Source organism: Bos indicus x Bos taurus, chromosome 8 (assembly GCF_003369695.1).
Source record: "Bos indicus x Bos taurus breed Angus x Brahman F1 hybrid chromosome 8, Bos_hybrid_MaternalHap_v2.0, whole genome shotgun sequence".
Taxonomy (NCBI): domain Eukaryota; kingdom Metazoa; phylum Chordata; class Mammalia; order Artiodactyla; family Bovidae; genus Bos; species Bos indicus x Bos taurus.
Window position 1 is genome coordinate 85,657,557 of NC_040083.1, and position 20,309 is coordinate 85,677,865.

The window sequence follows — 20,309 nt, forward strand, 5'->3', positions numbered from 1 at the left end:
GTGTCATCTGCATATCTGAGGTTATTGATATTTCTCCCAGCAATCTTGATTCCAGCTTGAGCTTCTTCCAGTCCAGCGTTTCTCATGATGTACTCTGCATATAAGTTAAATAAGCAGGATGACAATATACAGCCTTGACATACTCCTTTTCTTATTTGGAACCAACCTTTTGTTCCATGTCCAGTTCTAACTGTTGCTTTCTAACCTGCATATAGGTTTCTCAAGAGGCAGGTCAGGTGGTCTGGTATTTGCATCTCTTTCAGAATTTTCCACAGTTTATTGTGATCCACACAGTCAAAGGCTTTGACATAGTCAATAATGCAGAAATAGATGTTTTTCTGGAATTCTCTTGCTTTTTCGATGATCCAGAGGATGTTGGCAATTTGATCTCTGATTCCTCTGCCTTTTCTAAAACCAGCTTGAACATCTGGAAGTTCATGGTTCACGTATTGATGAGGCCTGGCTTGGAGAATTTTGAGCATTACTTTACTAGCATGTGAGATGAGTGCAATTGTGTGATAGTTTGAATATTCTTTGAGATTGCCTTTCTTTGGGATTGGAATGAAAACTGACCTTTTCCAGTCCTGTGGCCACTGCTGACTTTTCCAAATTTGGTGGCATATTGAGTGCAGCACTTTTACAGCATCACCTTCCAGGATTTGAAATAGCTCAACTGGAATTCCACCACCTCCACTAGATTTGTTCATAGTGATGCTTTCTAAGACTCACTTGACTTCACATTCCAGGAGGTCTGGCTCTAGGTGAGTGACCACACCATCGTGATTATCTTGGTTGTGAAGATCTTTTTTGTACAGTTCTTCTGTGTATTCTTGCCACTTTTTCTTAATATCTTCTGCTTCTGTTAGGTCCATACCATTTCTGTCCTTTATCGAGCCCATCTTTGTATGAAATGTTCCCTTGGTATCTCTAATTTTCTTGAAGAGATCTCTTGTCTTTCCCTTTCTGTTGTTTTCCTCTATTTCTTTGCATTGATCACTGAGGAAGGCTTTATTATCTCTCCTTGCTATTCTTTGGAACTCTGCATTCAGATGCTTATATCTTCCCTTTTCTTCTTTGCTTTTTGCTTCTCTTTTATTCACAGCTATTTGTAAGGCTTCACCAGACAGCCATTTTGCTTTTTTCATTTCTTTTCCATGGGGATGGTCTTGATCCCTGTCTCCTGTACAATGTCACAAACCTCTGTCCATAGTTCATCAGGCACTCTATCTATCAGATCTAGTCCCTTAAATCTATTTCTCATTTCCACTGTATAATCATAAGGGCCATCATGGTCAAGAAAAGAGTCCGAAATGCAGTACTTGGATGCAATCTCAAAAACGACAGAATGATATCTGTTCATTTCCAAGGCAAACCACTCAATATCACAGTAATCCAAGCCTATGCCTCAACCAGTAACGCTGAAGAAGCTGAAGCTGAACGGTTCTATGAAGACCTACAAGACCTTTCAGAACTAATACCCCCAAAAGATGTCCTTTTCATTATAGGGGACTGGAATGCAAAAGTAGGAAGTCAAGAAACACCTGGATAACAGGCAAATTTGGCCATGGAGTACGGCATGAAGAAGAGCAAAGGCTAATAGAATTTTGCTAAGAGAACACACTGGTCATAGCAAACACCCTCTTCCAACAACACAAGAGAAGACTCTACACATGGACATCACCAGATGGTCAATGTGTAGAATGAATGAATCATATGAACGAACGAATGAATGAATGAATCAATGAAATCATATTGATTATATTCTTTGCAGCCAAAGATGGAGAAGCTCTATACAGTCAGCAAAAACAAGACCAGGAGCTGACTGTGGCTCAGATCATGAACTCCTTATTGCCAAATTCAGACTTAAATTGAAGAAAGTGGGGAAAACCACTAGACCATTCAGGTATGATCTAAATCAAATCCCTTAAGATTATACAGAGGAAGTGGGAAATAGATTAAGGGACTAGATCTGATAGATAGAGTGCCTGATGAACTGGTCCTGTCACTTCACGGCAAATAGATGGGGAAACAGTGGAAACAGTTGCTGACTTTATTTTGGGGGGCTCCAAAATCACTGCAGATGGTGACTGCAGCAATGAAATTAAAAGACGCTTGCTCCTTGGAAGAAAAGTTATGACCAAACTTGACACCATATTAAAAAGCAGAGACATTACTTTGCCAACAGAGGTCCCTCTAGTCAAAGCTATGATTTTCCAGTAGTCATGTATGGATGTGAGAGTTGGACCATAAAGGCTGAGCATTGAAGAATTGATGCTTTTGAACTGTGGTGTTGGAGAAGACTCTTAAGAGTCTCTTTACTGCAAGGAAATCCAACCAGTCCATCCTAAAAGAAATCAGTCCTGAATATTCACTGGAAGGACTGATGCTGAAGCTGAAACTCCAATACTTTGGCCACCTAATATGAAGAGCTGACTCGTTTGAAAGGACCCTGATGCTAGGGAAAGACTGAGGGCAGGAGGAGAAGCGGACAACAGAGGATGAGATGGTTGGATGGCATTACCAACTCAATGGACATGAGTTTGAGTAAACTCCAGGAGTTGGCGATGGACCGGGAGGCCTGGCGTGCTGCAAGTCCATGGGGTCGCAGAGTCGGACAAGACTGAGCGACTGATCTGAACTGAACTGAAGAAGGTTGCTTCCAAGCTTGGGCAGTTATAAATAAAGTTTCTAAATATATCCATGTACAGCATTTTGTGTGGAGATAAGTTTTCATTTCATTTGAATAATATCAAGGTACATGATTCCAGGACTGTATTGAAAGTGTTTAATTTTGTAAGAAATGGCTAAACTGTCTTCCAAAGTAGCTGAACCATTTTGCATTTGCACCAGCAATGAGTGAGAGTTCCTATTGCTCTACATTTTGCCAGCACTTGATGTTGTCCGTGTCCCAGATTTTGATGTGTAGAGGTATTGCATCGTTTTAACTTGCATTTTCTGATGACATATATATGGACATCTTTTCCTGTACTTATTTGCAATCTATGTATCTTCTTTTTATTGAGGTCTCTGTTTAGTCTTTGACCCATTTTTAATCAAGTTTTTTGTTTTCTTATGAGTTTTTTCTTGAGTTTTAGCAGTTTTTGTATATTTTGGATGACAGGTGTTTTTTTTTTTATCATATTTATCTTTTGCAAATATTTTCTCCCTGTCTGTGGCTAGTCTTCTTAGTCTCTTTTACAGAGCAAAAGTTTTTAATTTTAATGAAGTGCAACTTATCAAAAATTTATTTTGTGGCTCTTGCTTTTGATTTTATATTTAAGAAGTCATTATCTAACGCAAGGTTGCTGAGACTTTCACCTATGTTGTAGTTTTGCATTTTAAATGTAGGCTTATGATCCATTTTGAATTAATTTTTTGAAGAGTGTGAGGTCTGTGTCTAAGGTTTATATTTTTTGCATGTGAAAGTTCAGTTCTTCAAGCAGCATTTGTTGAAGAGACTATCTTTGTTCCTCTGTATGGTTCTGGGGATTTTATTATATTTCATTGGTCTATTTGTCCATTCTTTTGCCTTAAAAACAATTGAAATTCTGACACACACTATAACATGGATGAAATATGAAGATACTATGCCAAGTGAAATTAGCCAGACAAAAAGGGGAAAATATTATATGACTCTACTTATATAAAATATATAGAATAGGAAAATTCATTGAGATGCAAAGTAGATGAGAGTTTACCAGGGATGGAGGGGAAAGGAAATGTCAAGTTATGGTTTAATGAAGATAAAACTTCTGTTTGTGGAGATGGAAAATTTTGAGAAATAAATAATGTAATAGTTACATTTGCAGAACACTGTGAAAGTAATTTATTCCACTGAACTCTACACTTAAAAATGAATAAATGGAATATTTTATGTTATGCCAATTTTGTTGTTGTTGCTCACTAAGTTGTGTCCAACTCATTTGTGACCCCATGGACTGTAGCCTGCCAAGCTCCTCTATCCATGGGACTTCCCAGGCAAAAATACCAGAGCGGGTTACCATTTCCTTCTCCAGGAGATCTTTTAGACCCAGAGATTGAACTCATGTCTCCTGAATTGGCAGGCAAATTCTTTACCACTGAGCCACCTGGGAAGCCCTTATGTATATTTTCAGTTCAGTTGCTCGGTCGTGTCCAACTCTGCAACCCCATGGACTGCAGCCCGCCAGGCTTCCCTGTCCATCACCAACTCCCAGAGCTTGCTCAAGCTCATGTCCATTGAGTCAGTGATGCCATCCAACCATCTCATCATCTGTAGCCCCTTTCTCTTCCTGCCTTCAATCTTTCCCAGCATCAGATTCTTTTCCAATGAGTCAGGTCTTTGCATCAGGTGGCCAAAGTACTGGAGCTTCAGCTTCAGCATCAGTCCTTCCAATGAATATTCAGGACTGATTTACTTTAAGCTTGACTGGTTTGATCTCCTTGCAGTTTAAGGGACTTGCAAGAGTCTTCTTGAACACCACAGTTCAAAAGCATGTGTATTTTACAACCAAATAAGTAAGTAAATAACTAAATAAAGCTGATAAGTGATAGAAGTGACATTACAAATTATTAGGAGTTGATAGATTAGTCAATGAATTCGGCCTGGGACAAGTAACTATCATGGTATCATGGTGGCAAAAGTCAGATTCCTACTTCAGAACAAACAAAGATATAATTTCCTGTTGATTTAAGGACCTAAATGCAAAAAGCAAAACTTTAAATCTTTTTGGCACTTTGAGGACAGAAGAATACGGTAGAAATGGAATTCTTAGAAAACCATTAAAAACCTCAAGCAGTAAAAGGAGATATATTTTACTAATAGAATGAAAAACCTCTACATGACAAAATGAAAGCAATATTAGATATCACTTCATACCCATCAGAATTACAAAATTTCAACGGTCTAGTATTGGCAAGTGTCAACATAGGTATAAGGAAATGGGAACTCTTATGTGCTGCTAAGTGAGAGTAGAAATTGGTTTTTAAAAACTCTATTCCCAGCAAGGTGAGATGAGTGTGCACAAGGAGGGCAATCTAAGATAGCGACACAGAGTCCATCCCGTGTGAGAAGTGATGAGGTAGCTGCGGAGATGGCAGACTGCTCACAGAGAACAGAGGTGACAGAATAGCTTCCCTGGTGGCTCAGACGGTAAAGTGTCTGCCTGCAATGTGGGAGACCCGGGTTCGATTCCTGGGTCGGGAAGATCCCCTGGAGAAGGAAATGGCAATGCACTCCAGCACTCTTGCCTGGAAAATCCCATGGATGGAGGAGGCTGACAGGCTACAGTCCATGAAGTCACAAAGAGTTGGACATGACTGAGCGACTTCACTTCACTGAGAGTATAAAGAGGCAAGTTTCTCACTGTCACAGAAGGAAGTTACCAACATAGAAAAGGAGAAAACTAGAATGAAACCTATAATGTTGGTTTGGAATTAGTGGTATAAATGTGTGTATGAACTCATAGTTTTTACAGGTAAGTAGTTAGATAAGTAGGTAGGTGAGTAGGAGAGTAGAGATGATAGATGAACAGATAGATGACAGATACACAGATACATAGATTTCTGCCTAGAGACTGATATATAAATATATTTTTCTCTATCTCTATCCAACAAGCATTCTGGAATAGTGGCATCCCATAGCAATGAGCATACCTAACACCCAGATCTTGTCTTCTAAATACCATTTTCCACTGAAAGCAATCAGTACTGCTTGGAGAGATGGCTAAATCCATGGCTGGCAAAATACAAGATGAGCTATACAATCATTTGAATACTAGAATAAATTATGACTATAATGGATTGTAAACAATGAAGTAAAATGAAAAACTATATGTCCATACAGATACAAGTAAATTGCAAACTGTTAAGAAATGTGGTACTTACTGCTTCAAAGTACCTCTATACAAAATACTTATTAATTACAAAGGGAAAAAAGTAATTTCACAGTGGACAGGCCTGGAAATTCCCACCTTAGTGCAGAGGTCAAGTAAGCATGATCAGCAATGGAAAACATTAAAGTCATGAACCACCTGATAGCATGTAAGGAGAAGACCACAGCATCACTTCTGTGATATTTTTGACAAACATGCATAACTTGAATCAAGTCACGAGAAAGCATTTGTAAAATGAGGGATATTCTATTCTAAACCAGCATGATTTTTGAGAGTATCAGGGAAATGAAGTTAAAGAAAGACTTTAGCAAGAGACTAATATGGCAAGAGACTTCCATATGGCAAGAGACTTCCATATGGCAAGAAACTATTGAGAGACGACAACCAAGAGCAAAGTACAATTTTAAACTGGTTTTTTTTTTTTTTGCAATAATGGACACGAGGGGGCAGTTGGTGACACCTGAAGGGGTCTGACGATTAGATGGTAGTGATGCATCAATGTTAGTGATGATGGTACTGTATATGTATAAGATGTAGGAGAACATTCTTATTTGTAAGAAGTACAAGATTAAGTATTCAAGGTGATGGAAAATTAAATGACAACTTTAAAATAGTCTAGGAAAAATTAATATATACTGCACTTATAGTATTTCTGTAAAGTGTGTGACTGTTTCAAAAAATTAAAACAGTTGGCAAAATTATGCATTGGAAATATGCATTTCTACTAGCTCAGATCAGATCAGATCAGATCAGTCGCTCAGTCGTGTCCGACTCTTTGCGACCCCATGAATCGCAGCACGCCAGGCCTCCCTGTCCATCACCAACTCCCGGAGTTCACTCAGACTCACGTCCATTGAGTCAGTGATGCCGTCCAGCCATCTCATCCTCTGTCATCCCCTTCTCCTGCCCTCAATCCCTCCCAGCATCAGAGTCTTTTCCAATGAGTCAACTCTTCACATGAGGTGGCCAAAGTACTGGACTTTCAGCTTTAGCATCATTCCTTCCAAAGAAATCCCAGGGCTGATCTCCTTCAGAATGGACTGGTTGGATCTCCTTGCAGTCCAAGGGACTCTCAAGAGTCTTCTCCAACACCACAGTTCAAAAGCATCAATTCTTCGGCGCTCAGCCTTCTTCACAGTCCAACTCTCACATCCATACATGACCACAGGAAAAACCATAGCCTTGACTAGACGGACCTTTGTTGGCAAAGTAATGTCTCTGCTTTTCAATATGCTATCTAGGTTGGTCATAACTTTCCTTCCAAGGAGTAAGCGGCTTTTAATTTCATGGCTGCATTCACCATCTGTAGTGATTTTGGAGCCCAGAAAAATAAAGTCTGACCCTGTTTCCACTGTTTCCCCATCTATTTCCCATGAAGTGGTGGGACTGGATGCCATGATCTTCATTTTCTGAATGTTGAGCTTTAAGCCAACTTTTTCACTCTCCACTTTCACTTTCATCAAGAGGCTTTTGAGTTCCTCTTCACTTTCTGCCATAAGGGTGGTGTCATCTGCATATCTGAGGTGACTGATATTTATCCCAGCAATCTTGATTCCAGCTTGTGTTTCTTCCAGTCCAGCGTTTCTCATGATGTACTCTGCATATAAGTTAAATAAACAGGGTGACAATATACAGCCTTGACGAACTCCTTTTCCTATTTGGAACCAGTCTGTTGTTCCATGTCCAGTTCTAACTGTTGCTTCCTGACCTGCATACAAATTTCTCAAGAGGCAGATCAGGTGTTCCACTAGCTAGTAACTAACAAATTCTCCCATATGTATATAGCCAAACAGGTCCCAACAGGCTCTTTGTAACAGAGAAATTGTAATAAGGAAAAAAGCCATCAATACATAAAAAGTAACATAATTATATATCATGGTTATGTATAAATAAGTATATTTATTATCTGGAATACTACACAGTTAAAGATGTTTAACTACACAGTTAAAGCAGTTAAAGATGTTTAACTACACAGTTAAAGCAGTTAAAGATGAACTGTCTTAACATGAATAAATACTGTGAAAATAGTAGATTATTTTCACAATAGGGATATTATTTGTGTATTTTGAGCAGACCAACCAATCCTTTGAAATTGAAGAGCACATGCCTAGGATATAACATATAAGAGGGTGGACAGAAGAATGCAAACCATTTCAAAATATCTGATCACCTCCCAGGACAAAAGAATGCAGTTAGATGGGCTCAACTGTTCAGTATCATCCCAATTTTTCTTTTTATCTGAACAAAAATGGCAAACTGTTTTTTAATTTGTGGGTAATAGGTATATGGGCTTGTGATAGATTATTCCTTGTACCTTCTTCCTCCATGAGAGAGATATTATTAAAATTTTAAAACAGTAAAATAAAATAGTTATCAAAAATTTAAATGTTCTGAGCAGAATTTGAAGACAATGTCTGACCTGGCTATAAACCACACTGAAAATTTTCCAAACTAAGCCAGGGATCTCCGGGAGAACTCACCACCTAGTCCCCAGGATTCCAGAGTGGGTAGCAAGAAACCCTACCCAGATTAATCAGAGTGAGTGGAATGCAGAGGAGGGAAATAGCATTTCTGAAGATGGAAAATATGAGCTGGGAGACACCAAACCCTTTGATTTCGGGAGGAAACATTTGCAGAGAGTCATGTTCTCTGATTATCATAAAGGGCCACAAAGAGCTATTTTGTGTACCATTATGTGAGACATAAAATTATCCTACATTTTAGTAAGAACAGTAGCAAAGTATTTTTTGTCTTGTTTTGTTTGTGGGGTTTTTTTGTTGTTGTTGCATGATGGATGGCCTCAGGAGGACTATTTGCAGTTTTGTTTTAATTTAATGTTAGAACATAGTGATTTATGGGCTTCCCTGTAACTTAGCTGATGTAGAATCTGCCTGCAGTGCAGGAGACCCCAGCTTGACTCCCGGGTTGGGAAGATCCCCTGGAGAAGGGATAGGCTACCCACTCCAGTATTTTGGGGCTTCCATGGTGCCTCAGATGTTAAAGAATCTGCCTGAAATGCAGGAGACCTGGGTTGGATCCCCGGGCTGGGAAGATCCCCTAGAGGAGGGCATGGCAACCCACTCCAATATTCCTGCCTGGAGAATCCCCATGGACAGAGGAGCCTAGTGGGCTACAGTTCATGTCATTCCAAAGGGTCGGACAAAACTGAGCGACTAAGCACAGCACAGCACATGTATTGTTAATCCCAAACTCCTAGTTTATCCTTCTCTGCCCTGCCCAAGTTTCCCCTTTGGTAACCATAAGTTTGTTTTCAAAGTTTGTGAGTCTGCTCAGCAAATGTATTTTTATGCCTTACCTAATACCAGACTTTATGTTGTGGTAAGATTATGTAAAATATTCCTGTTACAGCTTAATTCCTTGATGTTAATTAAAGCAATAAAAATAATGAGAGCTCTCTCCCTGCCAGACCATGTCCCCTCATGGACATGGTTATCAGTTAAACTTAATATTAACTATCACCTGATAATATTCTCTATAGACTGTTCCTATCTAAGCAATGCTTCTGATTAGAAAGAAAGGGCACTGTTTCTGAACAGGATTCAGTCTCCTTTTGTTTGGTACAAGTGAAAAGTTCTGAAGCAAATCCACCCCAGAGAGGTACCTTCACTGTGTCTGCTTCGTCTTCGCTATATGAAGATGGAGATGTGGACCTGGAACTGATGTAAAACTTGATCTTTAGATTCTGTTCGAATATATTGTCAACTGGATCGCCCTAGAAAAACAAGTTAGGGAAAACAAAAATTCAAGAGATCACTGTATAGAATTCAGCAGTCTTAACATAAGTCATGAACATAACACTACTTTCCAATAATGGGTGATAAAACTGTAACTTCAGTATTTTTGTAAGAATTATGTCAAGACACAAAACTGCAGCCATAATCCTTCAGTGGTGGACACAGCTGTTCCCACCTGCACCTCTGAGCACTTCTCTTCAGAATGTGCTGTTTCACATCCATCATTCCATTCCATGTGGAAGTACCATGACATAAAAAAAAAAAAAAGAGCAGGTGGACTCCATTCACAGTGGGTTATAGAGAAATGAATCAGAAACTACAGATAAGAACTCTGTCACTGAGGGCACCTGGTGAAGAGGTTCAGAATATGTCACCCCCAGGTATGTCACTTTGGCATATTGATTACTTGAATTAAAGTACTTGAGAAACAGCCATGCAAGTATATCTGGCCCTCCTTTGTTCTCCTGAAGGAAGAAGGATACAAATCTTCTCTGCGAAAATCACCCTCCCTGTGCCAGGAGGAGGGAAAAACTTTATCACCAGAAACACGGAATTCAAGACTAGGAAGGCTGCATAAACAAAGATATGATTGTTAAACTACCCATATTTTCCTTGTTACTTCACCATTTGTGACTCAACCGAAACCTCTTTGTTTTATCGTTTCTTCACAAATATATTGTACCTTTGCCTAAAAAAGTATAAAATCTTCCTTACTCTGGTCACTTAAGGTCTTCTCTTGGGAAGGCTCCCATGTACGTGTAAAAATTTAATAAAATGTATATGCTTTTCTCCTGTTATTCTGTCTTATGAGCAATAGAAGGAAGACAAGAATTTTTCCCACCCACAGTGAATTAGACATTAAATGAAAGTAAATGAAACTGATCATGGTTGTATGACTAATGGCACCAATGTAAACCCCTGCTTATTTAATAGCATAGAAATACTGGCACCTAAAGGTCAACATCTATTATTGTCAGAATTTTTGTGACTTTACTTTGGAAGATCATGTAGTGCATAATTTAGTGATTTCCAAAGTTATCAAGTTTCTTAAAATGCAGAGGCAGCTCCAGGATTTTTATATAAGTGAGGTGCAATCAGAAGATGAGGTGAAGCTATAGGTCAGCCTTCCTGGGGTTGCATACACACAGTGAGTGTTTCACATGGTACTAGAGAGCGTTTTGCTGTTTTCTCTACACATAATGTTTAATATGCATGAGATGATGGTGGTGGTGGTTGTGATGGTGATAGCAGCAGTAACTGGGGTTTAGGGGTAGGGGAGCTGGTAGAGATTATTGAAAGGCCAACCTGCCTGAGCACCCCCCTTAGTCTCAAGAGCCACAATTGTCAAAATGTCCTGTGCATTTGTATGAGCACGTTTTGGGGCTAACAGAACAAACTCTTTTCAGAAAATAAAGCCAAATAATAAAGAGCAGAAATAATTGACAATGTGCAAAGCAAAGAGCTTTACTTAGTAAATTATATCTTAAGCTTGTTTTCAGTTCAAGGCAAATTCAGACACGTGGCTTAAATCCCCAAATGCCCTGTTCATTTTCTCAGGTTGGATACAGTATCTTCCATTGTTAATTCATGTGACCACTGCTGTGAAATATGACTTATTGTTTGTATATTTTATTGATTTTTTTTTTTTTTTTTTTGGTGTGGAGAATTTAAAAGTCTGTCTTTTGGATTGATTCTAGGTACAATTTTCTATGTGGCACAGTGGTAAAGAATCCACTTGTCAGTGCAGAAGACCCAAGAGATGTGAGTTTGATCCCTGGATCAGGAAGATGCCCTGGATTAGGAAATGGCAACCTACTCCAGTATTCTTGCCTGCAAAATTCCATGTACAGAGGAGCCTGTCAGTTACAGACCATGGGGTCACAAAGAGTTGGCCATGATTGAGCAACAGAGCATGCACACACAGTTTTCTATGTGGTTAATATTTTAGAGATCAACAAGGCTCCCAACAAAATACTTGAGCCTAACACTCTAAGTGTTAGTCGCTCACTCCTGTCCAACTCTTTGCAACCCCATGGACTGTAGCTCACCAGGCAACTCTGTCCATGGGATTCTCCAGGCAAGAATACTGGAGTGGGCAGCCATTCCTGTCTCCAGGGGATCTTCCTGACCTGGGGATCAAACCTCAGGTATCCTGCACTGCAGGCAGATTCTTTACCATCTGAGGCACCAGGCTGGAAATTTAAAACCGGCAAGATTGGCTGTCACTTATTGCTAATAATATAATCAAGGCTATGGTCTTCCCAGTGGTCACATATGGTTGTGAGAGTTGGACCATAAAGAAGGCAGAGTGCTAGAGAATTGACACCTTCGAACTGCGGTGCTGGAGAAGACTCCTGAGAGTCCTTTGGACAGCAGGGACCTCAAACCAGTCAATCTTAAAGGAAATCAATCCTGAATACTCATTGGAAGGACTTTTGCTGAAGCGGAAGTTCCAGTATTTTGGTCATCTGATGTGAAGAGTTGGCTCATTGGAAGAGTCCCTGATGCTGGGAAAGATTGAAGGCAGAAAGAGAAGAGGGCATCAGAGGATGAGATGGCTGGATGGCATCACCGACACAATGGGTGTGAACTTGGGCAAACTTTGGGAGATGGTGAGGGGCAGGGAAGCCTGGTGTGCTACAGTCCATTGGGTCGCAAAGAGTTGGATATGACTGTGTGACTGAACAACATGGCTAATAGACCTGTTCCCTGGAGGGCCATGACCATTACGGTGGGCATAAGCAAGCTAGCTATACGACACAGCTATCAGCAAAACAAGTAGATAAGGAGTTAATTTACTCCTACCAATGAAGATTCCCTTCAGAAAGTTCTCAGTAACCTAGGTAACTGCCTACTGGAGAGACCCATCTGTCCTCTCCCATCCCCTGAATCTCACTTTTAAGCTTTAAATTAGGCAACATAGAGTGAAACCTTGAAACTCAAGACACCCCACCCTCTATGCCAGTAAAATCAGAGCTCTCAGTCTCCTTTCTCTCCCATTCTCTCGATCTGCCACCTTGTTGTGTGGCCCTTGGGTGTGCCATGTACCCTCCAGGGCCTGTGAGTGATCAATCCTGTTCCTCAGATTTCCCTTATAGTTTTTACTTAAGTGCATCGTGCTATCATAATAAGAATCACTAGGCTCGGGCCAGACACACAGTGGTCCCTGTGGTGACGGAGAAGATTGTGTGTGGCACTCACTACCAGTACTATGGCTCAGGTGAATGTTCTGGGCATTCCTATCCAAGAGCATCACTACCAACCAGCTGAGACTACAAAACACAGAGTTTAATTTTGCTCATAGTGTGTTGTCTTTTGTGCTTGACTTTTTCACTCAACATTATGCTAATGAGATTCATTCATGGTGTTGTGTATAGCTGTAATTTATTCATTGTTATTGATATAGTGTATTTCATTACATTAATATAGCCTAATTTCTTTATTCATTCATTTTGATGGACATTTGTGTTTTAGCTATTACAATCATTCTTCTACATACCTCCCGGCATAAAATATGTAAGCATTCCTACAGGATATATTTCTAGAAATGGAATTATACAATATGCAGATTCATATTTCTTCAAATACTCACCAACACTTGCTTTTGTAATCATTCTGTGTTAGCTATTTATTTTCTCTAGTGGCATCTCATGAGGTTTAGAACTTTTAATATGTTCATTGTCTATTTGGATTTCCTCTTTTATGAATAGCCTGTTAAATTTCTTGCCACTTTCCCATCAGGTTCACTGTCTTTTTATTATTGCCTTATAAATTCCTTGTATATTCTAGATATGAGCTTTTGTTATTTGTAGTGTTGTAAACATCTATTTCTACTCTAAGGCTTGTGTTTGGATGATCATTTTTCACTGTTCTATAGTCCCAGTTTTATAATAAATTAAGCATTTCTAATACAAATTTTTCTGGGCACTGTCATACACCACTGGTCTATGTATCTATGTTTTTGCAAATACCATACTGTTTTAATTTACAGATTGTAGTTTTATAATAAATCCTGAATTTCTGGGACTTCTCTGGCAGTCCAGTGGTTAAGACTTCACCTTCTAGTGCAAGACGTGCCTATTCCATCTCTGGCTGAGCAGCTAAGATCCCACAAGGCTTGTGGCCAAAACACCAAAAACATAAAACAGAAGCAATATTGTAACAAATTCAATAAAGACTTTAAAAATGGTCCACATCAAAAACATCAGAGAACAACATGGAGATTCCTTAACAAACTAGAAATAAAACTACCATATCACCCAGCAATCCCACTATGGGCATATACCCTGAGAAAATCACAATTCAAAAAGACACATGTACCCCAGTGTTTACTGCAACACTTCATACTAGCCAGGACATGGAAGCAACCTAGATGTCCATTGACAGATGAATGGATAAAGAACATGTGATACATATACATATATGCATACATATATATATTATATATATATATAATGGACTATTACTCAGCCATAAAAAGGAACAAATTTTTATGTTTGTACAACTACACCTCAGTTGTAGTGAGGTGGATGAACCCAGAGCTTGTTATACAGTGTGAAGTAAGTCAGAAAGAGAAAAACAAATATAGTATGTTAATGCATATATATGGAATCTAGAAAAACAGTACTGATGAACCTATTTGCAGGGAAGGAATGGACATGCAGACGTAGAGAAGAGATGTGTGACCACATTGCAAATTTCATGAAGAGAATAGAATTTAATCAGGATTATATTTAATCTTGATATTTTATATTAGATCTTTAATCTTGATGGAATCTTGACTGAATTGATGTATTATCAGTAAACTCAAACAGGGGCTCTGTATCAACCTAGATGGGTGGGGTGGGGAGGGAGATGGGAGGGAGGTTCAAAAGGGAGGGGGATATATGTATATCTATGGCTGATTCATGTTGAGGCTTGACAGAAAACAACAAAATTCTGTAAAGCAATTATCCTTCAATTAAAAAATAAATTAATAAAAAAATGAATTAATATCTTTATAATATTGTGTCTTTCAATCTAGTGTTATAGACTATTTAACTTAGGCCTTTTCAAATATCCCTCTTTAAATTTTATAATATTTCTTCCTAGAAGCCTTCTAGCTATTGTTAGATTTGCTTCTAAATATTTGATTCCTTATGCTATTGTAAATGGGGTATGTTTCAAAAGATAATTATTTAATATTCTAATATAATTACTTCATATTATTTAATATTCATATAGAGAGATGCATTTGATTTGAGTATATTGATGTGACATATATTTGTTTCTGTATATTGACATTGCAGTCAACATATTCTGTACATATAATATACTCTGTATATTGATTTTTATATACTGATATGGTAGTCAATCACCTTGCTAAACTATTAATAATTCTAATAATTTATTGAAAAGATCCTCAATTTCATAATGAATTTTATGTTCATAAACATAAATTTTTTTATTTTTTCATTTTTATACTTTTTTGCACTTCATACTTTTCATTTTTATACTTTGTTCATAAATATAAAAATAGAAAAGCTTCAGTATTTTGCCATTATACAGTTATATACATCAGATCAGATCAGTTGCTCAGTCGTGTCCGACTCTTTGCGACCCCATGAATCTCAGCACGCCAGGCCTCCCTGTCCATCACCAACTCCCGGAGTTCACTCAGACTCAGGTCCATCGAGTCAGTGATGCCATCCAGCCATCTCATCCTCTGTCGTCCCCTTCTCCTCCTGCCCCCAAGCCCTTCCAGCATCAGAATCTTTTCCAATGAGTCAACTCTTCGCATGACGTGGCCAAAGTACTGGAGTATATAATTATTATTATATATAATGGTGGCACTACTGGTAAAGAGGGCTTCCCAGGTGGTGCTAGTGGTAAAGAACCTAACTGCCAATGCAGGAGAAGGTACGAGACATGGGTTTGATCCCTGGGTTGGGAAAAGCCCCTGGAGGAGGGCATGGCAACCCACTTCAGTATTCTTGCCTGGAGAATCCCATGGACAGAGGAGCCTGGTGGACTTTGGTCCATAGGGTTGCAGAGTCAGACATGACTGAAGTGACTTAGGATGGAGGATAATAATATTATACAACATATAATGATAATTATATAATATTAAATATTATTATTATATATGACTTTTGTTGCTGGTGCTGATATCTTTGATCAGATAAAGAAAGTTGTTTTCTATTTCTAGATTGGGAAGAAGGGTTTTGCTTTTCTATCATAGAAGGCTGTTGAAATTTTTCAGATGTTCTTATGCTTTTATTGAAATAATATGATTTATATTTTTAATCCATGAAAATCAAGATGGTGGAGTAGAGGGATGTATGCTCATCTTCTCTTGCAAGAACACCGAAATTGCAACTAGCTGCTGAACAACCATCAACAGGATAATGTTGGATCCCACAAAAGAAAGATACCCCATGTCCAAGGGCAAAGAAGTCCCAACAAGATGGTATGAGTGGTGTAATCACATTTAGAATCAAATCTCATAACTGCTAGAGATGCTCAGAGGGTACAAACAAAACCTCATGCTCACCAGGACCCAGGGAAAGGTGCAGTGACCCCCACAAGACACTGAACCAGACCTGCCTTTGAGTGTTTGAGGGTCTCCTGTGGAGGCACAGGTCAGCAATGGCCTGCTGTGGGGACAGGGGTTCTGGGTGCCGCAGACCTGGGAGGCACAGTTGTGTGGCATAAGTCGTCTTGGAGGAGGTTGCCATTAGCCCCACCATAGAGCCACTGAGCCTACAAACTGGAGAACAATTATACCAAAGAAGTTCTTGCTGCTACTGCTAAGTCACTTCAGTCGTGTCCGACTCTGCATGACCCCATAGATGGCAGCCCACCAGGCTCCCCCGTCCCTGGGATTCTCCAGGCAAGAACACTGGAGTGGATTGCCATTTCCTTCTCCAATGCATGCAAGTGAAAAGTGAAAGTGAAGTCGCTCAGTCGTGTCCGACTCTTAGCGATCCCGTGGACTGCAGCCTACCAGGCTCCTCCATCCATGGGATTTTCCAGGCAAGAGTACTGGAGTGGGGTGCCATTGCCTTCTTGCACTGTTGCAAAAGTTCTAGGGCCCAAAACAGAGTTTCCAACCTGGGGATCTGAGAACCCTCTGAGAATTTGACTTTGAAGGGCAGTGGGATTTGATTACAGAACTTCCATAGGACTGGGGAAACAGAGTCTTGGAGGGCCAAACAATACCTTGTGCGCACCAGGACCCAGGAGAAACGAGCAGTGACCCCACAAGAGACTGAGCCAGACTTTTAATATTTTTAATCTGTTACTGTGTTATATTTTTAATGTGTTACTGTGTTATGTTGATTCATTTTCCAGAAGGAAAAGGGGATGACAGAGGATGAGATGGCTGGATTGCCGGGAGCCGGCATATTGCATATTGAGTGCATATTGCATATTGAGTGCAGCACTTTCCACAGCATCATCTTTCAGGATCTGGAATAGCTCAACTGGAATTCTATCACTGCCGGGAGCCAGCGTGAGGAACTCCGCCCATGGCAAAGGTCATGAGGAAGGAGGTTCGGCATACGCAAAGGCGGGATGGAGCCCCAGGAGTCCCTCTGGAAATTCTCGAGCATCTACCCCCAAAACCAGAGTCTGCCTACTTTCTGCTTTGTGCTCTCACCTACACCTCTGACTTTACGGGGGGCTGTCCCCCATTACCTCTCTCTGAAAAAAGTTAACTTACAGCTCCAGTTAATAATTCCTGGGTGTGACAGTGTTTCAACCTACAAACTCCTTTGGAAGTCCTCTAGCCTGCCTGAATAGGTTTTTCCGGCCACATGTGATTGTTCAGAGCCTTCCAACTGTGAGAGGCATGAGATGTTCTAAACTGTCTGAATACAGATTCCTTTGAGCAGTTAAAAGATTGATTAGAAATTGTATTGGTGAAGGGATTTTCACTTGTTGGGACAACGTTTGCTGCTAAGTTTCCATATCCCTTACCTGCTGTGTCCCTGGCAGTGTATTGATTAATATAATTGGTGTAAGTAGTAGCTTTAATTTTTGAAATCTTGTAACCTTGAATTAATTCTTTTTCTTGTTACAGCCCACCACACCTTTGCCCTATAGGAATGCAACTTTAATGCTTTTGGAGGGTGGCGCCTGACTAGTCACCTTTAGAGAAAAATAAGTTTTCTGAAGAAAGGGTCTTAAAATGTTAACAGGCCTCTGGGCCAGAAGATGATGCAAATCACCTAAACTTTTGCATATGATAAGTTTGCAGGAAGAAAGCCTGGCTTACTGCATGACTCTATCCCTTCCCCCATTATCCTCTATGCATAACTTAAGGTATAAAAACTACTTTGGAAAATAAAGTGTGGGCCTTGTTCACAGAAACTTGGTCTCCCCATGTCGTTCTTTCTCTCACCTTCTGGCTGAATTATTCAGCCTCTTTTCTCCCCTGAATTTCCTCACTGAGCTATCCTTATTTCAGCCTCTTTTCTCCACTGAATTTCCTCATTGAGCTATCCTTATTCTATTACTCTTTATATCCTTAATTAACATTTAATTAAGCAGTTGTTTCCTGATCCTCACCGACGCTGTCCCCGCTTCGAATTCCCTGGATCCACCGGGGCTGGACCCCGGTACTGGATGGCATCACCGACTCGATGGACATGAGTTTGAGTGAACTCTGGGAGTTGGTGATGGACAGGGAGGCCTGGTGTGCTGCAATTCATGGGGTCACGAAGAGTCGGACACAACTGAACGACTGGACTGAACTGAACTGAACTGAAAGTGAAATTTTGTGTATCTATTCAGTTCAGTTCAGTCACTCTGTTGTGTCTGACTCTTTGCAACCCCATGGACTGCAGCCTGCCAGGCTTCCCTGTCCAACATCCACTCCCGGAGATAGCTCAAACTCATGTCCGAGTTGGTGATGCCATCCAACTGTCTCATCCTTTGTCGTCCCCTTCTCCTCCTGCCTTCAATCTTTTCCAGCGTCAGGGTCTTATACCAAATTGGTCATGCTGAGTTATTCTTTTTATTCTGTTTAGCAACTTTTTTTAAAGACTTAAAAATTTTTTCAACAATTGCAGGATTTCATGAGAATTCCCACTGTACAGCTAAGAGTATACAAAAGGTCAGATTTGCTATGTGTATGGTGCAGATGTTTTACCACTGGGCAATAGTGATGAAGTATAATGAAAACAGTGTATATAATCTTTGAACTGTTCCAAGGACATGGCAATCAGCACAGCTGAAGCCATGGATGTTCTTGTTAAATTTCAAACTAAAGTTCAAAGAATGCTTCTGTAACTTCAGCCAAAATAGTGGATTGTATACCTTTGTCTTTAACGAACACATGAGCATCATTATCTTAGCCTTACCCTCGATAATCTTTTAATGAGTGGCTAAAATTTAAAGCTGTGTGTTCAGTTAAGACAAAACCTATATTTTTCATAACAGGTATAGAACCAACAAAATACTCATTAATGTCAGAAGTAGAATTCTGTATGTTCACCAGTAAGATTAGACTTCTTCCTTCTAAAATATTCCTTATCAGGTTTAGGTATCAGGTTACACTAACCACATAAAATAATTTGAGGGGTGTCTTAGTCAACTACAGCTGCCAAAACAAAATACATGGATTAGGTGACTAAACAGCAGGCATATATTTCTCATAGTTCTAGAGGCTGGATGTTTTAGATCAAGGTGCCAGTGTGGTTGGCTTCTGGTAAGAATTTTCTTTCTAGCTTGCAGACAGCCAGCTCCTCACTGTGCCCTCATATGGAAGAGGCCACCAATACTATCAGACAAGGGTCTCACTCTTACAATCTCATTTAACTGTTTAGTCGCTAGTCATGTTCAATTCTTTCTGACCCTATGGACTATAGCCTGCCAGGCTCCTCTGTCTATGGGATTGTCCTGGCAAGAATACTGGAGTGGGTTGCCATGCCCTCCTCCAGGGGATCTTTGTGACCCAGGGATTGAACCCTCATCTCTTAATGGTTCCTGCATTGATGAGTGGGTTCTTTACCACTAGCATCAACTGGGAAGCCCATAAGTATACATAAGGATAGATAAAAAGATACAGACATTATAAGAAATTGTCTCACATAAATAGATCATAAATAATTTCCTTAAATAAATAAAAGATTAAAACATATACACACACATATATATATATAAACATAAGGACATATAAAAAGATACAGATATAAGGAATTGGCTCACATGATTATGGAATATAACCAGAAGGAGATATTGATACACAAATAGATAGTGATATAAATTCCTGTTGGTTTTGTTCCTCTGGAGAACCTTAAACCAGATTTTGGTGCTGAGAAGAGACTGGTTCCAAATTGGGAAAGGATTATGTCAAGGCTGTATATTGTTACCCTGCTTATTTAACTTATATGCAGAGTACATTATGCGAAATGCTCGTCTGGATGAAGCACAAGCTGGAATCAAGATTGCCAGGAGAAATATCAATAACCTCAGATATGCAGATGACACCACCCTTATGGCAGAAAGTGAAGAGGAACTAAAGAGCTTCTTGATGAAAGTGAAAGAGGAGAGTGAAAAAACTGGCTTAAAACTCAACATTCAAAAAACTAAGATCATGGCATCCAGACCCATCACTTCATGGCAAATAGATGGGGAAACAATGGAAACAGTGAGAGATTTTATTTTGGGGGGCTCCAAAATCACTGCAGATGGTGAC

At 39.7% G+C, this 20,309-nt stretch overlaps 1 protein-coding gene across 1 annotated transcript in view; it reads right to left on the bottom strand.

The window, feature by feature from the left end:
* Positions 1–20,309, bottom strand: part of LOC113897870 (serine/threonine-protein kinase MRCK alpha-like) — a 52,810-nt gene that overhangs the window by 15,463 nt on the left and 17,038 nt on the right. Inside the window, exon 6 of the mRNA XM_027550815.1 lies at positions 9,496–9,606. Coding sequence (XP_027406616.1) covers positions 9,496–9,606 — 111 coding nt within the window. The remainder of the gene's footprint in view (positions 1–9,495; positions 9,607–20,309) is intronic.